The 26,012-nt window shown below is 39.6% G+C and overlaps 1 protein-coding gene and 1 pseudogene across 8 annotated transcripts in view; one reads left to right on the forward strand and one right to left on the reverse strand.

Annotated features, from left to right (window-relative positions):
* RBPMS (RNA binding protein, mRNA processing factor) overlaps window positions 1-26,012 on the forward strand; it is a 173,708-nt gene that overhangs the window by 47,664 nt on the left and 100,032 nt on the right. The window contains exons 1-2 of one of the 8 annotated variants that reach the window (XM_047856504.1): window positions 21,130-21,174; window positions 21,338-21,392. The exons of 6 other annotated variants lie outside the window; for them this stretch is intronic. In XM_047856504.1, coding sequence (XP_047712460.1) covers window positions 21,155-21,174; window positions 21,338-21,392 — 75 coding nt within the window. In that variant the 5' untranslated portion in view covers window positions 21,130-21,154. Of the gene's footprint in view, window positions 1-11,482; window positions 11,618-21,129; window positions 21,175-21,337; window positions 21,393-26,012 lie in introns of those variants that run through there. One more of the 8 variants, XM_047856506.1, reaches the window with a different exon arrangement.
* Window positions 8,086-9,171, reverse strand: LOC125164058 (hypoxanthine-guanine phosphoribosyltransferase-like; annotated as a pseudogene).

Consider the following 26,012-nt stretch of genomic DNA (forward strand, 5'->3'; position numbering starts at 1 on the left):
TAAAGTGGACAAGGTAGGAAGCCATGTGTAACCATATGTATTTTTCACATATTACTATCGCATTTGGGTTTCAAGTCTACTCTTATCTTCCAGTTGTAGAAGAACAAGAAAGAGGATGAGGTGGAACATAAAAGTTCTCTGTTCCTCTTAACTCCACTTTGCCTTTCCTACTTCCTCATAGAAGATCTTTAAGTACATCTTCAAAGATTTTAAATAACTTCTGAAATGTTTTGTTGTTGTTGTTGTCACTTGTGGCTTTTGCCTTGACTTGCCTCTCTTAGTTTCACATTAAATTACGCACACAGAGAAAGCCACCCTGTGGATCTTAATCTTTTGATCTGCTTTGCTGCTGATGGATCATTTCTGGGACATCTAGTGGTGTAGAAAACCTTAAGTTTAAAGGAACTTAAGCACTGCTAAGATTTTAGCTTTCTTGTCCAAAGGGAGGAGCCTCCTGAGTTTATGTCTGTGGGGTTAGATATTTTGTGTGAACTCATGGCTGTGTTATGATTGGCCTGAAAATCTGGTACATCTTATCCTATTAAAACCTTTTGAGAATCTATTAAAGCTCTTATAGTAGGAAATAATTTGACCTTTAGATTTTCATCTTCTTTGTCTACCTAATACATGTGTTATCTGGCTGAAGCTTGACCAGAAGGAGAATGTGGAAATGTTTGAAAGAATAACAAGATAACCAGATACTGGAAGCAGAAACTGTATACTCTATAAAAGGACAAATTTAACATTTCAAGGGAAATGTTATATTTACGTCTGAAAGGAATAGACCTTGACAAAAGTAAAGACATAGGTATTTAGATATGTCAAGAGAATAACTTCTTCTAGATTGTTGACCTATTGTCTGAACTATAAATTCTGTTTTTACCGTAAATCAGTAATCCATATGTTCCTAAAAAGAATTATTTTCTCTAGGAAAGCAGATAATTGAGATTTTTAGGTTTTTCCTTCTCCCTAACATTTATGATTTATTATTTTTTTTTTAAAATTTTTTTTAATGTTTATTTTTGAGAGAGAGAGAGCGCAAGCAAGCAGGGAAGGGGCAGAAAGAGAGGGAGACACAGAATCCAAAGCAGGCTCCAGGCTCTGAGCTGTCTGCACAGAGCCTGACGCGGGGCTCAAAACTCATGAACTGTGAGATCATGACCTGAGCCGAAGTTGGACGCTTAACTGACTGAGCCACCCAGTCCCTCCCCTTCCTTCCTTCCTTCCTTCCTTCCAACATTTTTATTTACTTATGAGAGACAGAAAACAGATCATGAGCCAGGGAGGGGCAGAGAGAGGGAGATAGAATCTGAAGCAGTATCCAGGCTGTGAGCACAGAGCCTGATGTGGGGCTTGAACCCACAAACTGTGAGATCATGACCTGTGCCGAAGTTGGCCTCTTAACTGACTGAGCTGCCCGTGCCTCTTCAGTTTCTCTATAAATGTATTTGTGTGAGGATTTTGTTAAAGAGGCAGTGAAATCAGTTGAAACATACCAATATGACACACTAAACATAATTTGGATAGTTCACAATTGCCAAAGACCACCTGCTTGAAGTAAAGTTGCTTTTTTTAATATAAACTAATGTGTTACTGTTTCATATTACAGTAATGTGGTATATTAATTTTGAAGGTGATTTTATATTGTGTTTAGTAACTTCTAGTTTACTTTAACTTTCATTGTGGTTAATTCATGAGGTAGATTAGGTCAGTTAGTACATTTTATTTTTAGCAGTCTCCCAATATTTTCAATCTTTTACTCCTTTCACAAGTAAGAAACAAGGCCAGCAATTGATAAGGGGGAGGCATTTTTGTTTCAAACTAGCTACTCAGAAACCAAGGAGGTTAACTAAAAAAATAAGATATTTTAGATTCTTCTGTTTTCTTTTTTTTCTTATGTTTATTTTTGAGAGATAGAGAACATGCAAGCAGGGGAGGGTCAGAGAGAGAGGGAGACACAGAATGTGAATGAAGCATGCCAGGCTCTGAGCTGTCAGCACAGCCCGATGCGACTCAGGGCTTGAACTCATGGACTGCTAGATCATGACCCGAGCCGAAATCAGATGCTCAACTGACTGAGCCACCCGGGCTCCCCAGTTTCCCCAGCTTTTTCTGTTTTTTATTTGAAGATTTAGCAGAGTTAGGTTAATTTTTCAGTCCTCAGCTTAATAAACTTATGTTTAAAAAAGGGATGATATTTAGTTGTAGCCTGAGAATAACTTCCTGGGATATGTATATACACATGCATGCAGTAGGATATTGACTGCAGCAACAAAAACCAAAATGTTTTTGCTTAAACATAATAGACCTTTTTCTCTCACCTGAAAGTCTAGAATAGCGGTTCATGGTAGGTATGTGGGTCTGTATTCAACAGGGACTCTATATTGTTCTGCCATCTTTAACAGGTAGCTTTCATCATATGATCTAAGATAGCTGCTCCAGTTCCCACCATCATATTGTCTCGACAACAGCAAAGAGGGAAGAAATGCTCCCATTATGTAGGCACAACTTAGAACTTGCAGGCAGCACATCACATCACTGGTCAGACCTTGGCAATATAATCCTATTAAGGGAGTTGGAGAAATTGTGTGGCCAGCTAAAATCTGAAATAGGAAGAATAGATATTGGAGAAAACAGGCAGTTCTTACTAAAGTGTATATGATATGCAGTGTTTAGTTAACTGTGGATAGTCATCGTTACCAATATTTACCAAAATAAGAAAAGATTCACCCACTCTACAACCATTGGGATCCATAAAGTGCAACACTTGGATAGCCCAGAAGAATTTCCTTCCAATTGGTCACACATGGAGAGATTTCCTAATTCTTAAGAAATACATGGTGGAAAAAAAAACAAAAAACTAAAGGTTAAAAAATAAAAGTCCTGCATCTGACTTTCATCGAGATACTTTTAGAACTTCATTGTGTCAGTATACAAAATTTTACCTGTATGGTGTTTTTAACTTAGCAGTGTATTGTGGACAACTCTATATCTGCAATATAGGTCTACTTCATTTAAAAAAGAATGTTATATAGCATTTATTTGAGGGAAATTTTAAACATTGCTGTTAATATAAGTGTCACATACTTCATTTCTGATTACATTTTTTTGCCAGATGATGAATTATAGACTGCTCCCTGATATAAACAGGAGATTTCAAAAGCCTCTTAGTTCATTTTGTCCTTTTGCCCGAAAGCCATAGTCTTCTGGTGTTCCTAGATTTTGTGTGAGAACACATACACATGCTGTTAGAAGTAAGTCGGTTCTGCCAAGATAAGGAAACAACTGAAATGGTTTACGATGACAGTGTCCACTGCTGAATTCAGAATGAAACATTTTAAAAAAAGGATCTATCTTCTGGCTATAGATAACTTTCGTGTAATTCTTTTCTGTTAATTAGAACACTAGGATTTAACTACTGTGGTGTAGGTCAGTGAAACAGAAGTTAGTTAACCTGTACCTGTTTTTCGCATACTGTGTTAATGCCGTAGTATTAAGCATGTATGAAGGTCCTGCTTTGCACGGCATAACGTACAGCCTAACGTTCTTGGTGGAACACCACAAGATGGTTGCAAAGTGACGTCTTTCCAGGGTTTGGCCCCTGTGCTCTTCCTACCATTGCCATGAGGATCAACTCTCCTACTCTTTTCAGTACTAGTCTTAAAATCAGCTCCCTTTCTATTCCTTCCACCTCTTTACTACGTTGCCTCTCAAGTTCAAGTCAAGGCATCAAGGCACCTTATCAAGTATAGAATTTGAAATGGAAGCAGCAGTGCTGAAGAAGAGGGGGTGGCTGGTAGAAATTGGTAAGAATTTGGAAAAGTATAGAGAAGAGTGGGTAGAAATAGGTGTAATTCTTGACTTCAGGAGTCAGATTTTGAAAGTTTAAGGTTCGAGTCTTGGCTCTGTCCCTTTATAGTTTGTGACAAGTTACTTAAGCTTTCTGAGCCTCAGTTTCCTCATGAATAAAACTGGGACAGAGAGAAGACCTAGTTTATCTGGTTGAAGTTCAGATTAAATGCATGTAATAAAATGCTTGTAATGTTTGGCAACTATTGTATACAACTCTATATACTCTTCATTTCTTCTCCATGTCTAATCAAAATTTTGTGAGACCATACTCATAGGAATAGGTTTTCTATCCATTGTTTATCTTGTCTATCATCCCTCCTGCGTGTTCTCTGGAGTTGAAGTTAGGCTTAGAAACTGGGGGGTGTGGGGGGGGACCTGGTGGCTTAGTTAAGCATTGGTGAGTTTCATTCTCATTGGTGGAGCTTTGCATCCGGCTCTCCACTGACAGAGGGGGCGCCTGCTTTGGACCCTCTGTCTCCCTCTCTCTCTGCCCCTCCTCCACTTGTGCATGCGTGTTTCTCTCTCTCTCTTGCACACACACGCACGTACACACACAAACATTTTTTAAAAATCTTCTCAGAAATTGGGGATATGGGGGCGCCTGGGTGGCGCAGTCGGTTACGCGTCTGACTTCAGCTCAGGTCACGATCCCGCGATCCGTGAGTTCGAGCCCCGCGTCGGGCTCTGGGCTGATGGCTCAGAGCCTGGAGCCTGCTTCCGATTCTGTGTCTCCCTCTCTCTCTGACCCTCCCCCGTTCATGCTCTGTCTCTCTCTGTCTCAAAAATAAATAAACGTTAAAAAAAAAATAAATTGGGGATATGGCACATTGTATTTATATTCATTCAGCTACTAATGCTGGAGAAGAATGACAAGTGACTTTTGCCAGGGAAAAATGGTTTCTAGAGCCGTGCTAATTCCACGTTATCAGGCTTTTGAATAGTTTACCATTCTGGCATCTATTCCTTAAATTTTTTGAGCCTGATCAAGAATCAAATAAAAGAAATAAAGAGAAAGGAAAATGTGAAAGACAAACTTTGTAGCATTTTTAAACTTGAGTTTTTAGTTAAAATAGGAAACCTCTAATGTGATATTTTCTGACTTGGTCCTTCCTTTGGGGCTAAGAATATGTTCTGATATCTTGAAGCAACTTGAATAATGTCCCCTTTCTCCCTGTGGCTCTTAGTAGGCCATCAAGTCTGTCCTCTTCACACACCACTTCCTCTCAGGAGACAGAAGCGAGCATTGTTGCCTCCACCCCACATAGGGAGAAACTGGGCCTCAGGGAGGAGCAGAATTATTCAGATGTGACGAGGAGGCCAGATTCTAGGGAGTTTATGCTTCTCTGATAGTCTCTTTAGTACTTTTCCATTGTTTTAGAAAGAACTCCTTCAGGACCAGAGTATACGGTTTTATGGGCAGAATTTTGTTTCAACAGAAAATCATGAAAAATTACAATTTACATTTAGTTACACTCTAAGTCAACTAGGATGTCCTGTTTAGAAGCAGGGCTCCAAACCTTGTTAAAGAACAGTTTATCTTGCTTTTAAACAAATGGAGGTATTACAAGAGACGCGGATGGAAAGCAGGTTGCCACATCAAAATAAATTAAGGCATGGTTTCCTTCTCCCAAATAACTTTCCTCTTAAAACAACGGGTAGGAGAATGGGTTAAAATTACAAAATTTAGATTGTTCTATCTAGTCACTTTATAATCAGGAAGTATGAGGACTAGTCAGTGTTTTAATATTTGTTTAAAAATACACTGCTTTAAAAGCCCTGGAGGTAGAATATTCAATCCCTTGTATGGTAGTTCCTAAGAAATATTAATTAAACAGTTCAGCATGAAATGAATTTATAGATGGACAACTTTGGGATTAATATTCTCTTCCAGGTATCCTTATCTTAGTCTGGTGGCAACTCTGGATGGTTACAAACTCTGTTTGCTTTTATTCCCTAACACCCAGAACTAGACTTTGAGGAGGAAGGTAGGACAGACACTGTGGGTGGCCACTGCAGGTAGGGGCTAGAGAATGAGAAGAACCCCATGCCCATACCTGTGATGTTGGCTGGGAAGTCCCAGGTGGCCAGTGAATGGTAGCTTTTGGTAGTTTCTTTCCACCCAGCTGAGATCTTCAGTCCCAGTTCCTGCCTTGGGATTTGTGGTACTTGGATTATAGAAGTCATCGCATAAAATTCTGCATAGTATTTCCAGAACTGCAGTACTATGAAAAAATAACAGGAGTTATAAATGCTGGCTGGCATGGCCTTCCGTAACAACATGGGTAAGTGTAGCTATTAATTGGTCTGTCACTTATGGTTTGATTTGGTTTCTCATTGCCTGAAAGCATTAAAAATGTTTTCTTAAACTGAGGGAAAACATTTCATTTAAAAATAGAAAAACTTTGGAGTGAAGTTATTTTTCCTTAGCCTTTTATGATACTCCCTGATGAAAGGCAGGTGTATTTCTTTAGCAAAAACCCTACTGCATATATTAAAATGAGTAGAAAACGTCAATAAGTAGGGTAACTAGCCAGCATTTTAATATTTGTTTAAAAGTAGAGTGTTTTAGGGCGCCTGGGTGGCGCAGTCGGTTAAGCATCCGACTTCAGCCAGGTCACGATCTCGCGGTCCGTGAGTTCGAGCCCCGCGTCAGGCTCTGGGCTGATGGCTCAGAGCCTGGAGCCTGTTTCCAATTCTGTGTCTCCCTCTCTCTCTGCCCCTCCCCCATTCATGCTCTGTCTCTCTCTGTCCCAAAAATAAATAAACGTTAAAAAAAAAAAAAAAAAAGTAGAGTGTTTTAAAAGCCCTGGAGGTAGAATAATCACTTGCATGCCAAAAGAAATGTTGGGGTCTTGAACAGGCCCTGGGTGCCTATAACATAGCAGGTTTTTTTCATAACCTGTTCTGTAACAGAAGTAGGCAGGCCACAACACGTTTCACTGGCTTGGGCTCCTGAAGTCTTTAGATTTACACCTGCCGTCCCAGTGCCTTAAGCCTCAGGAGATTTCTTTTTCATACTTTCCTAACCTTCTGTCTGATAAACTTCACTTATAAAATGATGTAGATCAGGTATTCTGCCACTGACACAGGGTCTGTACTCCTGGGGTTTTATTGATTAGGCAAGACGGAAATGTCTCTCATTATTTAGTGGGTGTTTTTGGTATAGGTTGTGTGAAGGTTGTCTGTCAAGCAAAGCAAGAATGCCTTGTGCAGGAACTAAGTTAAGATTCTGATAGATGTAGATTATTATCTCCCCCTCCCCCAAACAGTTTTCTCTTTGGAAATAGTTCCCATTATTTCAGGCTCTCTAGAGGTGTGAATGAGGCTAGTGTCTTTTCTCAGGGAAAACTGCCATTTTACAAAAGTGTCCCAGCAAGAAACAGTCTGTTGGTGATGGATGTATATGATGAGAATGAAGAACAAGTGAGAGACTGGGGATTTCTGTGGCTTTTGGGGTCTAATTTTATTTCTGGAGATATTTAACCCACTTGTTTTTAAATTGTTTAATATTTATTTTTATTTTGAGGGGGGGCGGGGAGAGAGAGAGAGAGAGAGAGAGAGAGAGAGAGAGAGAGAGAGAGAGAATGAATATGAATATGAATCCCAAGCAAGCTCTGTGCCATCAGCATAGAGCCTGACCCAGGGCTCAATCATGACCTGAGTTGAAATCAAGAGTCAGTTAACCAACTGAGCCACCCAGGTGCCCCTATTATTTTAATTTTTAAAAGTTCATTTATTTATTTATTTTTTAAAGAGACAGCCTTTATTGTAAGGAGTTTTACACTGAACAGTTCAAAATGGGGTAAACTTTTCTGGAATTTGCTGATTTGTATTTAAAAGAACTGTTGACAAAGATTCACCAGAAATCATCTGAACAAGTGAGAAAATACAGTTGATACTATTGAAACAGTAAAATAATTCCAGGACGTATGGCTTATCCAACACAACAATACCTTAGATGCTGTCACTGATAGGAAAACTGTTTCTTCCTCTTCTAAATACACAGTAGTATAATTACCAATATTCAGTCACTTCTGTTCTTTCCTGAATGTATAAAAATTAAAATACCAATTAAAAAACTAATATATCTTCTCTTTAAATGTTTCTTACGGATACAATTTCATTATTTTCATTCAATAGTGGTGTGGTTTAAGAGATTTTTCATTCACAAGTCAAACAGTCCACTCAAAGGGAACTGATAGTCTATATGCTCATAGTGCAAATAAAGACTTCAGAATGCAGCAACTGACATTTCTAAAATACAAAACAGATAAAATCCTTAGGAGATACATGCAAAAAGCTCTACTGGGCAGCTGGCCACAGAACTAGAACATGGGACTGGTGATTCCAAGGGGACTCCAGGTGCTTCCAAACTCAACTTGAAATCTCATCTTAGGCTTTGTATTTTGCTTTTCCAGTTTCACTAATGACACAAATGTGATTCGAGTCACTGAAGTATTCATTGTAGTCGAGGGCATATCCTACGACAAACTTGTCTGGGATTTCAAATCCAACGTCTGGTTTATAGCCAACACTTTTTTTTTTTTTAATTTTTTTTTTTCAACGTTTATTTATTTTTGGGACAGAGAGAGACAGAGCATGAACAGGGGAGGGGCAGAGAGAGAGGGAGACACAGAATCGGAAACAGGCTCCAGGCTCTGAGCCATCAGCCCAGAGCCCGACGCGGGGCTCGAACTCACGGACCGCGAGATCGTGACCTGGCTGAAGTCGGACGCTTAACCGACTGCGCCACCCAGGCGCCCCTATAGCCAACACTTTTTGAGGTGTCCTCTTCACCAGCAAGCTTGCAACCTTGACCATCTTTGGATTATGCTGCTTGACCATGGAGAGCAAGGAAGGTTTGCATTGTTTTGCCAGTGTCAATTATATCCTCAACAATCAAGACATTCTTTCCAGTTAACATTGAGAGATCATCTCCACCAATTACTTTTATGTCCCCTGTTGACCGGTCATTATAGTAGCTCTTCAGTCTGATGAAATCTACAGTCATAGGAATGGATCCATCATTATTTCTGTTCCGTGCTTTGATATAATCCAGCAGGTCAGCAAAGAATTTATAGCCCCCCTTGAGCACACAGAGGGCTACGATGTGATGGCCACCCATCTCCTTCAACATGTCTCGGGCAAGATGCTCAGTCCTGTCCATAACTAGTCCATGAGAAATAAACACCTTTCCCAAACCCTCAGCGTAATGGTGAGGTATACAAAATAAATCTAGGTCATAACCTGGTTCATCATCACTAATCACGACGCTGGGGCTGTGGGTCGCCATAACAGAGCCGATGGGCACACGTGCTGAGGGCAGCCAGAGGAGGAGCAAAAAGTTCATCTTTTGAGAGAGAACTCGTGCATGGGGGAGGGGCAAAGAGAGAGCTCTGCAGGCTTTACACTATCAGCAAGGAGACTGATGCGGGGCTCAAACTCGTGAAACCTGAGACCATGACCTGAGCCTAAACCAAGAGTTGGACAGTTAACCAGCTAAGCCACCCAGGTGCCCCACACCCTTTTGTTTTTAAAAGTCAAATTGTTAGTTAATACTACAAATCTCTCCTGTCTTCTGGGGACTGCAGAATGGTTTGCTGGGTGCAGTGTTGATTTGGGAATGGTCATTAATCTGGAACCACTATAGAGTTGTTCCGTGTTTCTTTTTCATCATTGTTTTAGTTATAGTATTTCTAACTTTCTCAGATGTTACATCTCTGCTCAGCAACTTTCAGGAATGAAGCAGTGGTCAAAGGTTATTAGTATTAGCATATAGAACTTACAATTCCTTCTCAGTGCTTTTTCCTTCATATCACTCTACCTTACTCTTTTCTTTTTAATTTTAATTCCAGTATAGTTAACATACAGTGTTACATTAATTTTATTTATTTACTTATTTATTTTAATGTTTATTCATTATTGAGAGAGCAGAGCATGAGCATGGGAGGGGTAGAGAGAGGAGACACAGAATCTGAAGCAGGCTTCAGGCTCCGAGTTGTCAGCACAGAGCCTGATGTGGGCTTGAACTCAAAAACTGTGAGATCTGAGCCGAGGTCAGACACAACCGACTGAGCCACCCAGGTGCCCCAAAGTGTTACATTAATTTTAGGTGTACGTTGTAGTGCTCTACCTTCCCCTTTTGTGAGTTGCCTCAACAAGGTTACATTTCTGCTAACTCACTATAGGTTGAACTTAAGAGGAAGGTGATGATTAGAATGTATTGTACAGTCGTCAGTACTTAGCTATGAAAAGTATGAGTGTCCCACAGAGGCCTGTTACCTCTATTCAGAGGTGGCCAAGAAACTAAGGTCCATCAAGTCCAGCCAATGGGAAAGCAGGACAGAATGACTAATTCATGTTTGATGTGCGGACATGATTGTAACTGGGCATTACCATTGACAGGCATCCAAACCATAGTAAACAAAATACTAGCTATCATGCAGAGAAGAGATAAGGAGTTGCTAGGTTAGAGTACATATTCATCAGTGGCATTTTGTCCAGATACTAGATGAACAGGACTGTTGGCATCTAAATTTATTAGCTCTCCCCACCTCTACTCACAAGAATTTTCTGTTTTCTGTTAGTGCATAGAAATGATACGTTTTTTCATTTCCTTCTGTATAGTTCCTGTAATTCTGTCATCTTTGACTTCTGTGATGATGCTGGGTAAAGATGCCAAATGGTTTTTGTGCCTCCTATTTCTGCCAGTCAACAGGATGTTTATAGTATTTACTGTGGGACATACACCAGGACAAATAGCTTTTAGCATCAAACAATCATTTGTTATATCAGACTGCATGACGTTGGCTCCTGGCATTTGTTTGTATCATATGAGGGATACTTAGCTTTTTATATAGAAATTGTCCTTTTCATACTTAATAGTTATTGTTTGTTAATTAAAACTTTAAAATCTCTTCCTCTCCAAAATGTCAGTGTCTTACAACTTTTAGGGAAAATTATGAGTACTGTCCTTAACAAGTATCTCATACTGTCTTCTAATCTTTGTGACTTTTCTAGTAGTATTTCTCAATGTGGGTTCTATGCACTGCCTGTAGCAGTATACTCTAAAGCCCTTGCTAAGATTGCAGCCTCCACGGTCTTGTTCTTTCTTAATCAGAATATCCAGGAATGAAGACCAAGGATCTTCATTTTAAGTAATCGTGTTGTCCCTGTCATCCTTAGGCACATTTAAGTTTGGGTGATCCTTCCCGTAGAAATTTTCTAGCGTGGTCTGTGGACCTGGCAGCTAGCTAGAAATGTAGAATCTCAGGCCCCACTCTAGATCTGCTGAATCAGTCTACATTTTAACAAATTTCTGTGTGACAAATTTGAATACTGATTTACCACTTCTTACAAGTAGTAAATTCTCATTAATCACTCCTTGCCTATTGGCTCGTTGATCTGCTTCTCAGATAGGTACTTAAAACACCCGCAAACTTTTAACATCTCAAATTTAGGGAGTGTCTCAGGAGAATTACTCTCAATATTTTCAATAAAGGATCATAGTAAAACTTCATTGTGTCACTAGTTTAAGCACAGCTTGAGTGATTTCCTCCTAAATAAATGCAGGAGTACCTCATAAAATATAATTGCAAATCTGTTTCTCAGACAAAAGGGTCTGATTCTTCTCTGCCTGTGTGAAATTCACTCTGGGTCTGGCTCAAAGACCTCTGCTCCAAGATCAAGCAATGCCTTCGCAACAGGCCCTATGGCATTTGGCAGTGAGAAGCTTTCAGGGGCCACAACCTCATCTCAGTTGGGAGTAAGTATAATTGAATGTCGTTTGTATGTTCTTTTAAAACTAGAAAACCTTCCTGTGGATTTGGTGATGTGTTATATTATGTTTCCCAAATATGTCCGATCAGGAAAATCATCTGTTGCTTGTTAAAAATTCAGGCTCCTAAGCCTGAATCAGAATTTCAGGAGGTAAGATCTATTTTCTGACCAACAGTCTGGGCTTTCTTGCGATCAGGCATATGTAAGAAACACTGAATTATGTGACCTATTCTCCGGAAGATTAGCTTTCTGATTATATTTTTTGGAGCTCTTAATAGCCTCCCTTTTGGTTTTCTTGAACATATAGTGCCCTGAGAGCATGAGAGAAGCAGTTCAGGATTCTGAGTTTAGTATTACTGAAAATCGGAAATGGGGATAACTAAGTACTGTATAATAGTGTCTGTCAGGGATTTAACAGTACTTGATTAGTTCTTTCATGCTTTCTATATTCCTTTGAAAATGCCTTAAAGATGGTCAGTAGTATGTCCATTCTACCTGTGGAGAGAGGAGAGATAGATCTAACTAAGGTGGTGAAGTAACAAGCATCTAGGAGTGTTTGAGGAGTGTGTGCTTGGCAAGCATCTGTGGAGGGAAAGGGGTGGGGTTAAACTTGGCATTTGCCATCTCATTGAAGAACCTCACGTTTAAAACTTGAATGTGCTTTAACCTCAGAGGTGAAACTTCTAAATAATTACTATTTAGAGAAATGGTGCTCCCTTTTCCTTGTAGTTAAACTTCATGGGCCATCTTTTCTGAACTTCGCAGAAGAAACCTGGTTTTTAATTTTTTGTTTGTTTGTTTTGAGAGTGACAGAGACAGCGTGAGTGGGGGGGAGGGGCAGAGAGAAAGGAAGAGATCGAGAATCCCAAGCAGCATGGAGCTTGATGCAGGGATCGAACTCACGAAACTGTGAGATCATGACCTGAGCTGAAACCAAGAATCAGATGCTTAACTGACTGATCCACCCAGGGATCCCAGAAACCTGGTTTTTAGAAAGAAACAAAATTGATCTCTAATTTAGGATTAGAGTCCTCCTTTTATCTTGAACATTAAGACAAAAAGGTAATACTTAAGAAACAATCTTAGAAACCACTGAATCTGTTATTTGTGTAAAACCATGATTAAATTAAGTAATGTTACCTAGTTTGGGATCTCAAATTCTTATATTTTTTTTAAAAATTTTTTTTTTTTTTTTTCAACGTTTATTTATTTTTGGACAGAGAGAGACAGAGCATGAACGGGGGAGGGGCAGAGAGAGAGGGAGACACAGAATCGGAAACAGGCTCCAGGCTCTGAGCCATCAGCCCAGAGCCTGACGCGGGGCTCGAACTCACAGACTGCGAGATCGTGACCTGGCTGAAGTCAGACGCTTAACCGACTGCGCCACCCAGGTGCCCCTTAAATTCTTATATTTTATAAATCATTTTATGGTTTAAAATTTGTTTTTTAATTTTTTTTTAATGTTTATTTTTGACAGAAAGACAGAGCATGAGCAGGGGAGGAGCAGAGAGAGAGAGAGGGAGACACAGAATCCAAAGCAGGCTCTAGGCTCTGAGCTCTCAGCACAGAGCCTGATGCGGGGCTCAAACTCACAGACCGCAAGATCATGACCTGAGCTTAATTCAGATGCTCAACTGACTGAGCCACCCAGGCGCCCTCTTTTTTTTTTTTTTTTTTTTAATGTTTTTGTTAAAAAAATAAAATGTTTTTATTAAAAAAAGACAGAGCATGAGCCAGGGGAGGGATAGAGAGGGAGGGAGACAGAATCTGAAGCAGGCTCCAGACTCTGAGCTGTCAGCACAGAGCCCGACGCGGGGCTCCAACTCACAGACTGTGAGATCGTGACCTGAGCTGAAGTTGGATGCTTAACCAACTGAGCCACCCAGGTGCCCCTGGTTTTAAGTTCTTAATTGTTTTTCTTTTTTTTAACGTTTATTTATTTTTGAGACAGAGACAGAGCATGAACGGGGGAGGATCAGAGAGAGAGGGAGACACAGAATCTGAAACAGGCTCCAGGCTCTGAGTTGTCAGCACAGAGCCTGACGCGGGGCTCGAACTCACTAACCCAGATCATTACCTGAGCCAAAGTCCCACACTTAACCAACTGAGCCACCCAGGCGCCCCTTAATTGTTTTTAATGGATAGATAAAAAGGGAGCCTTTTCCTCTTAGAATTAAAACCTGACCTTTCTATGCAATAATTTAAATACTACCCAATTATGACTTTCTCCAGGATGAGTGTATCATTCTTAAATGTCAGATGCAGGAGGAAACTTAGATCCCTAATCTAAGGAGATTTAGATCCCTAATTCAAGATTATAGTGATAGGTGAATAAGATACGGCATCTGCTCTCAAGGAATTTATGGTTTAATTGGGAAGGACTTAAGCCCGTGAAGCAGTTTGGGAACAGAATGAGACACATGACTGTGGTACAGCAGTGCAACAGGAGTTCAAAGAAGGAAGGAGAGAATTGGAGCACTTGCAAGAAACCTTCGTTGGCAAAAGAGAAGACTTGATTTGGGCTTCTAAGTCCAGAAGTAAGCTTTCTACAGAAGTGAAGAATAAGTATGAAAGAAAAGGCTCTTAGCCTAGAATTAAGCAAGGTGTGGTGTTAAGAGTGACCCATTAGAGCCCAGGGAAGAAAAGTGGCAGAAGAGAAGGGAATCATATTTATGGAATGTTTCTGTGGTGAGAGGAAACCGATTTTGTTAGTAGTGCTGATTGTGAAGTCAGAAAAACAACAGTTCTGTTATAGTCTTTTGTAAAATCGTGTGTGTGTGTGTGTGTATGTATATACATTTATTCTGTTTTTTAGAAATTTTTGAGCCATAAGGTGACTGCAGATAAAACCTAAAATTTTTGATGAACGGTATACTTTCCACCGCAGATTAAGACATGTGGAAGAAAATAAATGATGCTTGTGCTAGCCTTAGAGGGTCATCTAAAGGTTGTGGGCCAGTTGTCCAAGCACCGCTTACAGCTGGATGGTGTCAGAGGGAGGAGGGTATGAGGTTAGGGTTCCATAGTCCTCTTGCCTGGGCTCATAGTACCTGTGATACAATTTCAGGTAGCAAAAAAAAAAAAAAAAGTATCATATGTGGCATTAACCATACTAAAAAGATTTTTTTTTTAAGTCATGGGTATATTGTAGTTTGGTATATACATACATTGTCTTAGATTTCTGGTGAGGTTTTATATTCTGTTGTATTCAGAACATAGGGAAATTCTTCCATGAGGCGCCAAATAAATTACACTTTGATAAATAGCTTAGGAGAATAGCCATTTGGAAGAACAATTGAGAAGTTTTGGCAAAACAGCAGCATATCTGGGATGTTGGTTGTATCTTTATTTGGTCATATTAGAGCACAGACTCTCTGGAACTGTGATAACTGTTTTAGATGTGCGTACCTGAGTCTGTATTCTGGCTAGAGCTGGGCTGGCACAACCAGGTTCTAGGAAGATCACCGACAGGTTGAGTCATGTCCACTCTGAACAATCCTTCACATGCCCCAGGTTCTCTGACAATCTTGAGAATTTTTCCTCAGTTGGAAAGGAACAGTTTTGGAAACTGCCTTAGCTGTTTGAAATTCACAAAATGGAAAATAATGAGCTGGCTTCTGTAAAATGCACTGGTTTGTGCTCTTTACAAGTACTTTATGTCACAGGTGCATACCATGTTAAACTTGGAAAGGAATTCCAGGTTCCTGAAAGGGAGTGAAAGTGGTAGAGGTAGTGTGAATAACAGCATTTCACTCTGGAAATCCACTATTAATAATGAAATATTTGTCTTCGATGATACGCAGTTTGTGCAGTGGTCATGTTATTTATTTATTTACTTATTTAATGTTTATTTTTGAGAGAGATAGAATGCAACCAGGGGAGGGGCAGAGAGAGAGAGAGAGAGAGAGAGAGAGAAAGAGAGAATGAGAATGAATCTGAAACAGGCTCCAGACTCCAAGCTGTCAGCACAGAGCCTGATGGGGGGCTCGAACTCATGAGCTATGAGATAGATCATGACCTGAACTGAAGTTGGATTCTTAACCGACTGAGCCACCCAGCTGCCCCGTGGTTTTTATTTAATAGCTACTTTTAGAATACTGTTTATTATGGGTAACTTTTCAGAGTCTCTTCAGCTGGCTAAATGAAGTCCTCTAAGTTTTTGGATTTGAATAATTTCATTCTTTAGTGTTTACTCTACCCCATCAGCAAGAAGTGTTAACTAGATAGCAGTGGAAGGACTCTGTTTACTTATTTAACAAAGACTTGTATAATGTGTCAGGTACTTTTCTAAATGCTTTACAAATAAATAGTCACTTATTTAAACCTCTTAGCAACCTTATGAGGTAAGTTTTATTATATCTCCCATTTTATAGATGAGGAAACTGAGGCTCTGTTTAGTTTGTAAGTTGTCTAAGATTATTCAGATAATAGACATTGGAGCTGGGATTCAAATCCAGGCAATCTGGCTCTGGAGTTTGTGTGCTTAAAATACTGTGCTCTGTTAGCGCACATAGATTTAATCATGACCATTAGGTCAGTGTTTGTGATAACTGCACATCAGTAGCTCTTTAGCCCATTTATCTTGCTTTGTGCTGACAGCTCTGCTGAATTCTTGAAATGTGTGGTTTACGATGTCACTATGTTTTATTACATGAATCATAAAAAATACAATTTAAATATACATAAATATCTAGTGAAATGTGTATATTTCAATGGCTTGATTGAAAAGTTCTCAGTGGCAAGAACTAGGTCTTCTTGACTGATGTCCTTTGATTCTGGTAATGCCTTTACCAAAAACCCATCCTTTCATTGGGCCTGTGGAGTCGGAATGGAACCTGGAGACAGACTGTTCTACACCTTCACTTTCTCAATAAGGAAGGGGAGGCTCAGAGAGGTCAGTGTCCAAGCCCTCAACAGCTAGTTTTGAAGCAGAGATGGGAATTAAACCACTAGGTTCAATTTAGTGGTATTTTCCTTCCATTACAGTAATTGAAAAGTTTGTGCTGTGGGAGTTCAGATTACATATCTAACATTTTTAAATAGCTTAGATCCATCTGTAAAGCATGTATTACTTTTGTTAATATAGGTTATTTCTCAGCTCCTCAAACCTCACTCATCATTTCTTTGTTTCTGACATTTGTTAGGTCTTTCATTGTGCCTGACCAACACATACAGTTCTACTTAAAAATCCTGCCGAGTTTTCAGATGCCTGCATCTATTTACATAATTATACATACACATAAGTAATATATTAACTTAATACTGACTTGATTCAAATGACCACATAAATGGTTTACAGACAGAGGCGGTTATCAAATTGAACAAATAGCGTCTCACTGGAAAGGTAGTTCCTGTAGTAGGCTGTGGAATTATTAGTTGTGGCCTAAATACATTGAAGGTATTCTGGATTTGGAAATTCCTGTGATTGGAAAAGCTATGATAATCTAAATTTAAAAGTGGAAGCTTACTCTTACTGGAAGAACACATTATAAGCACTGTGCTTTGCAGTGTTTGAAGAAAGTAACTAGTTTATGAATTACAGGAAGTAGCCAACTTAAAGTAGGTTGTATTCCAAATATTCGTCTTTCAGTCATGTGGTGTTTTAAATGCAACACCTACTTTAAGGGTGGCATTTTTTTATATATATATTATAAATATATACATTTAGATATAGTCTTGCCACTTAAAAAATCAATGAAGAAAAGACCAGTCTTCTGATAGAGCTTGGAAATGCAAAGGAATTTATAACTATATAGTTTCACATCCTAGTTTTACCAGCTGATATAAATGTCTTGATTAATGTTTATGTAATTATTTGTCAGGTTTGTCAGGCTTTTTTTTTTTTTTTTTTTAATGTTTATTTTTGAGAGCGAGTGCAGGCGGGGACGGGGCAGAGAGAGGGACAGAGGATTTGAAGCAGGCTCAGCACTGAGAGCAGTGAGCCAGATATGGGGCTCAAACTCCTGAACTGTGAGATCATGACCTGAACCAAAGTCGGACACTCAACAGACTAAGCCACCCAGGTGCCCCGTTTGTGTTAGTTTTTTTTAAGTGTATGGTGTAAACTTTTAGATGATTGAAAGTTCATATACTATAAGAAGTAATACAGAGAGATCCTGTGTGCCTTTTCCCTAATGATAACATCTTGTAAAACATCTTGTAGCACAATATCCCAATCAGGAAATTCACATTGATAGAATCCACTCATTTTCTTAAGATTTCCCCAGTTTTGTGTGTGTGGTGTCCTATGTCATTTTATCACATGTGCAAGTGTGTGTATCCACCACCACCGTATTTAAGATTATATAGATTAGCCCCGTTACCACAGGGAATCCTTGTCCTTGCCTTCGTAAAACTGTGTATCCCCCTCCACCTCTTAATCCTCCTTTGTCCTTAACTCTTGCAAACTCATTTGCTTTTCATCTCTGTAATTTCATCATTTCAAGAATGTCCTATAAAAAGAATCAGGCAGTATGTAATCTTTAGGAATTGTTTTACTTTTTACTCAGCATAATTCCCTTGAGATTTATCTATGTTTTTTTGTATTAATAGTTTATTGCTTTTTATTGCTGAGTGATATTCCATGGCAGAGGTATACCCGTTTGTTTAACCATTCACCCTTTAAAGGAGATCTGACTTGGGGCGCCTGGGTGGCGCAGTCGGTTAAGCGTCCGACTTCAGCCAGGTCACGATCTCGCGGTCTGTGAGTTCGAGCCCCGCATCGGGCTCTGGGCTGATGGCTCAGAGCCTGGAGCCTGTTTCCGATTCTGTGTCTCCTTCTCTCTCTGCCCCTCCCCTGTTCATGCTCTGTCTCTCTCTGTCCCAAAAATAAATAAACGTTGAAAAAAAAAAAAAAATTTAAAAAAAAAAAAATAAAAATAAAAATAAAAAAAAAAAAAAAAGGAGATCTGACTTATTTGTTTGGTAATTATGAATCAAAGGTTTCCGAATATTTGTGTACGGGTTTTTGTGTGAACGTAAATCTTCATTTCTCTCGGATAAAAAGACTCAAGAGTGCAATTGCTAGGTTGTATAGTAATTGCTTTTTTTTTTTTTTTTTTTTTTTGTAAGTTTATTTCTGAGAGAGAGTGTGCAAGTGCACTTGCAGGGGAGGAGCAGAGAGAGAGGGAGAGAGAGAGAGAATATCCCAAGGAGGCTCTCTGCTGACAGCATAGAGCCCAGCTTGGGGCTTGAACTCAAAAACTGCGAGATCATGACCTAGCTGAAATAAGAGACGCTAACTGACTGGGCCACCCAGGCACACACCGGTAATTGCATTTTTTGATAAGAAACTGCCAAACTGTTTGCTAGACTGTGATTGTACCTTTTTATATTCCTGCCAGCAGGGTATCTAAGACGTAGGGTTTCTTCACATCCTTTCCAACGTTGGTATTCTCTTTAGTTTTGTATCCGATGAGAGGATTCAATCCAGGATGAATGTTAAGCAAGTGGATGATTTAATGAATTTTGGATACTAATCGAATGTATAATGCAGCTGAAATATTGTATACAATAAAAAGTAGTGATTAAACAAATCAGAAATGTTCTCATGTTGAGTAAAGTATACTTTTCATGTACCTTGAATGATGCTACTTAATTCATACTTTCAGTTTCCCGTAAAAGTAGGTAGGAAGAGGGCAGATGTTATGTCCAAATTAAAGATTTTAGAGATTGATAATTTGCCTAATATCACTTCAAAACTTGTTTTCTCCTTGACAGGAATACTTAAACCATTAACCTTGATACTTCTTAAAATCTTCAATAGAACGAAAAGAGATTTCTCCTTCCTTCTTTGTTTAACACTTGACACATGAGGAAGTAGGAGTTGAGGATGCATGACCAACCGGGGGGTAGGGCGCTGGCCAAAGCGGAATTTGCTCCTGGCCTTCTAAAGAGGTAGAGAGATGGTAATAAAAGGGACTCTAAGTCACACTTTTGAGGTTCATATTGTGGAAAATACTTAAGCATGTTACTTCATTTTACTGTGCAAACTTTTTACCTTTCGCCCATTTTAAGCCTGCGTATAACAGTTGCATGATAATATTATCAGTTGCAGCCTCTCTTAGGATTGATTTGTCTTTGGAGCGTAAAAATGCATGTTCTTTTGAGTGGTGTAAGCTACTTTAATACAGATAAAATTTTCTGAGTCCTTACTGTGAACCTGGTACTGAACTTGAGGCATTTCACTTCCTATTAATTTACTTAATCCTTCCAGCAAGTTTGTTAAGAAATTACCCCAGAATTTAATGGTTTAAACATTTGTTATTTCACAGTTTCTGAGGGTCAGGAATTTAGGAGAAACTATGGTAGGTGGATCTAGCTCAAGTTCTCTTGAGGATACAGTCAGGACATTGTTAGCTGGGGGCTGCAGTCATAAGAAGCATTGACTGGGGCTGGAAGGTCTTTCAAGATGGCCACATCACATGGCTTTTGACCAGAGGCCTCTCAATTCCTATCACATGCACACATTTATGTATCTAGTTTCCTGTCTAGGCGAATTCAAACTCTAAATTTTCCTCCATGTTGTCTCTTGAGTATCAGTATGACATGGCAGCTGGCTTCCCCCAGAGCAAATGATCCAAGAGGGCCTGCTTCTGTTGAAGAAGCCACAATGCCTTGTTTGACCCAGTGTTTGAAGTTAACAGACTACATGCTACATGCTAACTACATGCTATCACTTCTGCTGTATTCTGTTCATTAGAGGTGAGTCACTAAGTGAAGCCCACACTGAAGGGGAGGAGAATCCAGCTTCACCTCTTGAATGGAAGAGTACAAAAAATGCTGTGGACATATTTAAAAACTGCCACAAGTAGGTACCATTGTTGTCTCTCGTTCCCAGATGAGGAAATTTCTGAATGGACAGATGAAGGTTCATAGCTAGTGAGTAGCAGAACTGGGATTTGAATCCCAGCAGTGGTTCCACATAAGTGCTTATTATTTATTGTTTTAGTACATATCCTTTTTACTGTCTTGAGTACTTATCCTGTTGAATGTGTATAAAAATCACAACTTTATCTCCTCATATTCCTCCATATCTGGATGTTCATAAGTTATGTGGCTCTCTCTTTTCCAACGTTTATTTATTTTTGGGACAGAGAGAGACAGAGCATGAACGGGGGAGGGGCAGAGAGAGAGGGAGACACAGAATCGGAAACAGGCTCCAGGCTCTGAGCCATCAGCCCAGAGCCTGACGCGGGGCTCGATGTGGCTCTCTCTTATGCCTCATTCCTAGTACTGTGACTCTTTCACATTTACTCATTTAGTTCCTTATACAAATACTTGGCACCTACTGTTAAGTACTAGGATGCTCACCACTATCATATGGGGAAGAACATTCAGTTTGAAGGTGAACTGACCTGGCATCGAAGAATTTGAAGTATATATGGAGACATTTCTCACAACTACACATGGGGAAATCAACTTTTCCCCACAGCTTGCTAGTTCGTTAGAACTGTGGTGCATTATGGATGGTTATTAAGAGTGCGCTGCAAACTGAAGTTCACAGTGGGATCAAGTTCCTCAAATGAACTTTATCCACTTAAGGTAAAAAACAAATCTTTTACAGCCCTGGGCAGTGTTGGGACCATAGCCCCTGATTCTGAAATTTTTTTCAGGTACTTTATGTGACTACAAAAAACTGCTTGGGATAGCTTTTTCTGTATAGCTGGGAGAGGTGGAATGACTTTTTTCTTATTTTGTGAAGCAGATCTGTTCAGTCACCTGAACTATGCAGAAGGAGAAAGAAAGGGCTTGAGATTTTGGTAAGCTCTTCTTCTGCTTGTACTTCATTTTGTCAGTGCATGGAAAAGGCTGTATGCGGATAGCCCAGATAATCTTTCGGGCATTCAACTTCATCGTACTCTATAGGACTAAAATCCTAAGGGCAAGTGCACATTAGGGAATTAAAATGCAAACTTCAGTTTACAATACACAGCGTTAATGAATATGTTTGAAAATCTTCATGTTTTAGCAATGCAGGCAGTATAATTGAATGAAGAGTAGGATTATGTGGGCTATCCAAGGTTGAAACAGAGTTAGCCATCAGAAAGTTGACTTAAAAGGGACTAAGGGAAGCCAGCATCGATAAGGAGAGGACTAGAGGTGAGGGGGTAAAGCATCCTGATTTTATAAGGAACTTCTTATTGAACTCTAGGAACCTGACAACCATATACTATGTTGGACAGCACTCCATGAACTTCCTAATGAAGTTAAGTTCTTATATGCGCACATTTATGTATGTAGTTTCCGGGGGAACTCTAAATTCCTGGCTTGTTTCTGGTACCCACCTCCCTTTGTATCTGACAGGCCTAAGGAAGTTTCTTAATAATGAGGTTAAGGGCCCACATGTACAGACACATCTGCCTATTCTTGGGTAGTTTCAAACCCTAGAAATTCTTGATTTATCTCTTATCCTTTTAGATATATAGCAGACATGAGGTATGGCCTAGGTTGGACTTTGGTCTTAAGCAGTCGTATAAACCTGGGAGATGATGAGACCATCTGATTGACTATAAATTGACATTGGGCTGGGCCAGGATATCTCCTCAGTGAACACAGTGGTGTGGTGTACCCAATGCTAACTTGCTGTCTCTGTTTCCTTTACATGTTCTGAGCCCTGCACATATGAGTTTATGGAACCATGGTGGTTCCACTTCTGTATGTGTTCCCATGAGTCTTCTTCCTTCTTTCCCTGATCTTACTGGAAACTTTCTGATCACTTTGGCAAAGGCACCCTGGTGTCCAGGGGCCCAAAGTAAGACTATAAATTTGGTTATTCTGGATACTGATCTTCTACAACTGAATATCACTCAGGGCAAACACTAGTGGATCCCTCAGAGCTAGGAAGACTTGCAATATGGATAATTACGTTTTAGATGATTAATCTAAAACTAAAACCTGGGAGTTTATAACAACAACATGGTAATAACCCTTCTATCCCATGGTTAATCGGTCCTTGGTGTCTGTAGCAACCTGGCCTCCTGAACCAAAGCGTAACCTTCCCAGGGCTGGTAATGGAATGTGTCTTTAAGTCCAGTAGGGGGCCAGGAGAGTGGAACTTGACCACTTATCCCATCTTGAAATCCGTGCCAATAAGAAACTGGAGCTTGACCAAAGGCCGGTCAGTTTCTCTTGAGCTGCAACCAGAATAAAATTCCTGGCAGACCATTTTAATGATTGTGGTAATCCATTTTCATAGTGGCAGTACATGAATGCGAAATCATAGCAGGCCAACAAAGCGGCCTTTGGAGATGAGATGACAAAGCCATCCTCAGCAGGAGTTGGGAGTTTCTTGTTTCAGGTGATGCTTACAGAAGAAGCAAATAACTAAATCCATCAATACTTTATTTAAAGAGAGTAAAATAATCTGTATGTAAAATTTAAAAACCGGGCTCTGAACCTCCTCCCTGCCTTGTGTGTTAAAACAACCCAGTGCTATGGGGTTTATGCTGCACAGATAATGTGGAGCTCTTTAACTTTTCTGTCCCTGAAACCAAGTTTATATTACATGATCTCCCAGAAGAAAGCTGGCACTTCCTTGGGAGTTGGAGAGTGCATGATCCCTGTGTTGTTGTTTTAGTGGGAAGTAGGGTGTTGACAAACCAAGAGACCCTTTTGGCTGAAGCGAGGATGGTCCTGCTCCGAGGGCCTTAATTTAGAGTCATTGATGCCTGTTTTTAGTTAGGTTTTATTTTTGGTGAAGGTACAAAGAAACACTGACTTTTGTCAGAATTGGAATGTGAAGCAAATTAAATGAATATATATACTTCTGCTGAATCAAATTTGTCCCTATGGAGCCACAGGCAGAAAAATGAGACCAGCTAAGGACAGAAGGATAGGTTGGACCCAAGGTTCCTATTTCCAAATGAAGGAGATCTCTGTGGGCTGTGTGTATTCTCTTTTTAAGAAATGGTTTATGCTTCTGAATATTTAAATGCCTACGTGTATAAATATGTAAAATTAAAGTTCTCTGTAATAATTCCACCTTCCCTGCTATTGACAGAACAGTAATTTAGAAAACATTATTTCAGTACCTTTTTTTTTTTTCTTAAGCATCTACTAATAACAACACTTGAAAGAATTAAACTGGGGTTATAGACAAATTCTGGTGTTTGCCTTTTCACTTAATAGGAGCCTTTGTCAGTAGACATGGTTATCTACTCATCATTTTAAATGTGCAAGCTAGTAATTTTGAGTATTTTTTCAAAAAACCTTGTGGATTGTTCATTCATAGTGGGTTTGGGATTTATTTATACATAAGTATGTTTAAATCATTATTAAGTTGAAATGGGAGTGATTTTACTAGTAACCATATATTGATCTCTCTATGTTATTGTGTGTACAGTCCTGAATTTTTGTGATCTGTTTGTCTTTTGGTCTACGTTTTCAGTCTTTTTCGTTTTTCTCCCTTGCTTGTGATTCTTTTTATCTCCTTTCCTTTTCTTTTAAACTTGTCTCTAATAATGTTAACCTTTTCTGCCTTTTTGTCATATGAGTATTTGTCATTTGATGTTGTAACCATACTGATCTAGGTTGTGCCTGGGAAATTTGGTTACCTCCTCTTGTTTACCATGTTGTCAGCCAGAGGTGTCGACATGCAAGCATTTATTGTCTCCTGTGAATATACCGTATTCTTTTGTAGATTTCTAAAGTAATCCAAGAGAGATTTATAGACTATACACTCTGTGCCTAGGATTATGCTTACTACCAAATAAGAGACTGCAAACTCTAAAACAATTTGAAAGACCTTTGAAACACACAAGTATATTTACAGATAAGAATGGGTACCCCAAAAGAAAGACTTAAACCTATAGCACCTTTGAAAGCCTCTTTTGGAGTTTGCATTTATAGGTTTAAGAATTTGGGTAGGTGGATAGAGAGCTTGCAGGGGATAGATTATCATAGATAGAAGTACCCTATGGGCTTCACTCATTAGAATGATGCAAATTAGTGACTTCCGTAGTTAATCATGAATCATTTAGAAAATGAGAACTAGCTTTTCCCAATCCTGTGAATTTGAGATGTACCTCAAGAGGTCAGCTCAGAGCAGCTAGAAGTGATCCCTAACATCTTCTTATAAACAACTAAAAAACATACACAGAAAATGCCCGTAGGCCTAGAGTCTTTGGCCGCTATGGTGTTTACCAGATAGGGCCGCTGGCTGTAAAGTGTGATTCCTGCTGTGTACTGAAATGAAGCATTTGTTGGTTTATATTTTAACGTCTAGATTACCTGCAGGATAATGTGTGTTCTTTGTTAAACATAGGATCTTTCCATTTCAAGGCCTACTTTGACCTTTCTGTCCAGGAAAACACAAAGCTGACACAATGACTTTACTTACTAAATTAGAGTTTATTGAAGTCCGTCACTGAAACGTGGCTTGTCTTTCTGGTGGGAGCTGGCACTGCCACTGAAGAACACATGGTTAGTTTTATCCAAAATGTAACTAGGGCCTCTAGAGGGAATGCCAGATAAGTGAGCAAAGAAGTCTTCTTGCTCTTACTGTCCGGCACAGGAGATTTCCCCTGGCATTTCTTTCAGTTCTTTTGTGGTAAAGATGAAATCGGAGGTACATCCACAGAATCCATTAGAGTCCCTTTGGGATAGAGCTGTCAGCAGCTTCATGTCTTGCACTTCTATGAGGCATGTTGTGTCCTTGACTAAGAAATGTGTTTCCCCATGTGTCTGATAAAGTAAACATCTGTGATGCTAGAGGCATAGTGCCAGGCACATCTGTGTCCACAGGCACTTCTGGTATGTTAAGGGCTGCCTTGGACAGTGATAGACCTGCCACAAAGTTCATTTGGTATCATTCATTTGTTATTTGGGGGACCTTTTTTTCCTGACTGTTTGATCATTTATGTGTCTCAAACTTTTCTTTCACTTTTGGTTACTTTGTGAATGAATTAAGCTTTCTGTTATCATATTTATTTGCATGTTCTGTCTCCTTCACTGGTCCTAAGCTCCCTGCAAGCAAGAAGCATGCTTTTTACCTTTGTGATTTCCACAGACATGGTAAAGACAAATGTTTTGCTATATAATGGTTAAGATTAAAAAAAAAAAAAAAAAAAAAGCATGGGGGTGAGAAGAATGGGGGGGAACTAAACTTTTCTTTAAAAAAAACCTTTTTTTTAATGTTTATTTTCTTTCCGAGGGGGGGAGAGACAGAGCGCGAGTGTGGGAGGGGCAGAGAAAGAGGGAGACACAGAATCCAAAGCAGGCTCCAGGCTCTGAGCTGTCAGCACAGAGTCCGACGCAGGGCTTGAGCTCACAAACTGCGAGATCGCATCTGAGCTGAAGTCGGATGCTTAACCAACTGAGCCACCCAGGCACCACCCCCCCCCCCTTTTTTTTTTATCCCCACGATCTAGAGCCCAGTCACA

The sequence above is a fragment of the Prionailurus viverrinus genome, chromosome B1, assembly GCF_022837055.1.
Source record: "Prionailurus viverrinus isolate Anna chromosome B1, UM_Priviv_1.0, whole genome shotgun sequence".
Classification (NCBI taxonomy): domain Eukaryota; kingdom Metazoa; phylum Chordata; class Mammalia; order Carnivora; family Felidae; genus Prionailurus; species Prionailurus viverrinus.